The sequence below is a fragment of the Puntigrus tetrazona genome, chromosome 18 (genome assembly GCF_018831695.1).
Source record: "Puntigrus tetrazona isolate hp1 chromosome 18, ASM1883169v1, whole genome shotgun sequence".
Taxonomy (NCBI): domain Eukaryota; kingdom Metazoa; phylum Chordata; class Actinopteri; order Cypriniformes; family Cyprinidae; genus Puntigrus; species Puntigrus tetrazona.
In genome coordinates, this window is record NC_056716.1 from 22,602,006 (window position 1) to 22,603,985 (window position 1,980).

Genomic DNA, 1,980 nt, shown 5'->3' on the forward strand with positions numbered 1-1,980 from the left:
GTGTGTGTGTACACAAAAATTATGAAGAATAAAAAATACAATAAAATTGCAAACAAGAAAGCTGTGAATATAATACTTATATTATATATTATATAACAATATTGTTGTTATGATGATAAATGAACTTTCTTTTGCACCTATGTTTTATGCGGCAAACATGTTTTGCATGGAAGACGTGCCTGACCCCGCTTTTACAGAAATGGCAACTTTTTATGCTCTTAGTATATCTGTTTTCTGTTAAAACCCATGACAAATGATTTAACAGCTGTGGGATTGTTTTTTCCATGGATGCTTCCTGGAACGAGACATTGTGGGATGGTTAAAATATGGAAGTTAGAATGAGTCACTGTCTGTTGGTCAGTCAGTTGAATTAGTCGACTAAGTGGATCTGAATGTTAGTAATACCCTTACTGATACAGGAAATGAGCAATACTTGATTTTTTTTTTTGTAGCCACATAGATGTACCATATTAGTCCAGAAATGTCTGTATAATGATTTTTGCAGTTTTAATACATATATATGTCTTCGTTGGTTTATTTTTGGAAGCATTTGTTCTCTGTCACTTCACAAGAAATCTTGAAGGAACAGACTGCATGCAGAGATAAAAGCTTGCTTTCATGTTTTTATGTTCCAACCTGTTTTCTCAAATTCCGTCTGATTTGCTTCAACACTCTCTCTCTATCTCTGTCTCTCTCTTCTCTCTCTTTCTCTCTCATCAGAGACAGGCCAAGTACTCAGAGAACAAGCTGAAGTCGATCAAAGCTCGGAACGAATACCTGCTGACGCTCGAAGCCACTAATGCTTCAATCTTCAAGTATTACATTCACGACTTGTCTGATTTAATAGACGTAAGTACCGGGGAAACAAAGGGAGGTTCAGGGATTCTTCCACAGATGAAGAAACTTTGTGTGACAAGTAGGACAGTTATAAATAGAGTTTCAAACTGACCTCAGGTCTGCTGGGACAGCTAAATATGACAAAGACTGCTGCCGTTTTCATTGGTTTCTTGGTTGAATATGCATCTTTGTCTCCACCTGCTTTGATCTCAGGAAATGCATAGACTCCTCAGCAAGAGCTCTGTCAACGTTGCATTCAAATTTAAGCTCTTGAGACTTCAAATGCAGGTGTGTCTGACAGGAATGAGATGTTTTAAAAAATACACAGTGGTTAAATTGCATTCATTTCCATATCTCCAAATAACCACACAAACCTGTTATTTAAAGACGTTTGATGGAGGACTGATTGTCAAATGCATTCGTTTGAGAGAGAATGAGGAGCTTAACATAACGTCTAAGGAAAATGAGCCGTTAAAAATGATCCTCAGCGTAAAGGATAAGTAAGAAAAATAATGATGGCTTAAAAGAGGGTGGATTTCCAGGGGCCTTTTCCAAAAGTTTGAGACCAGATGAAAACCTTTCATTTTGAGATTTGAGGGGGATATATGCATTAATTAAAAATTATTTTCATTGAGTATTAAATGATGATTTTTTTTTTTTGTACCCTCTTTTATGTTATTTTGTGTGAAGTGGCGGTTGTCCTACTTTTATCATAAGGTACTGTATGTCTTCCAGCTTTTGAATGTAGCAAAACATTTTTATTATGAATGGCAAGGAAGTGGCATCCAGCCCTAAAACCCAGTTTTCTGACAAACTCTTTTAGGTCAAATACTTTATGATACAAAATGTAAATTTTTCACGTTTTGCCCTGCTGAGCACTCCTTCATTATTCTACAAGAATCATTGTTAAAGCCTCTCAGCATAATTTATTTATAAACCGAATATCCAGCAATATGAATTTCATCTATGAAACCAAAAACTCTGCAGGGGGCTGGCAGTGTTTTGGTGATATTATATGCATGCACAGTCAGTTTTTCAGACATTTCTTTGGAAGAGAAAGAGCTTGACCTTGCTTGGTTAAAATTTGATCTTTTATGAAGACTGCGTATGGCTAAGGTGTGTGTGTGTGTGTGTGTGTGTGTG

General features: G+C 36.3%; 1 protein-coding gene across 1 annotated transcript in view; it reads left to right on the forward strand.

Moving 5' to 3' along the window:
- LOC122362807 (SLIT-ROBO Rho GTPase-activating protein 1-like) overlaps positions 1-1,980 on the forward strand; it is a 38,272-nt gene that overhangs the window by 18,089 nt on the left and 18,203 nt on the right. Inside the window, exon 5 of the mRNA XM_043264390.1 lies at positions 721-849. Within this exon, the coding sequence (XP_043120325.1) occupies positions 721-849 (129 nt within the window). The remainder of the gene's footprint in view (positions 1-720; positions 850-1,980) is intronic.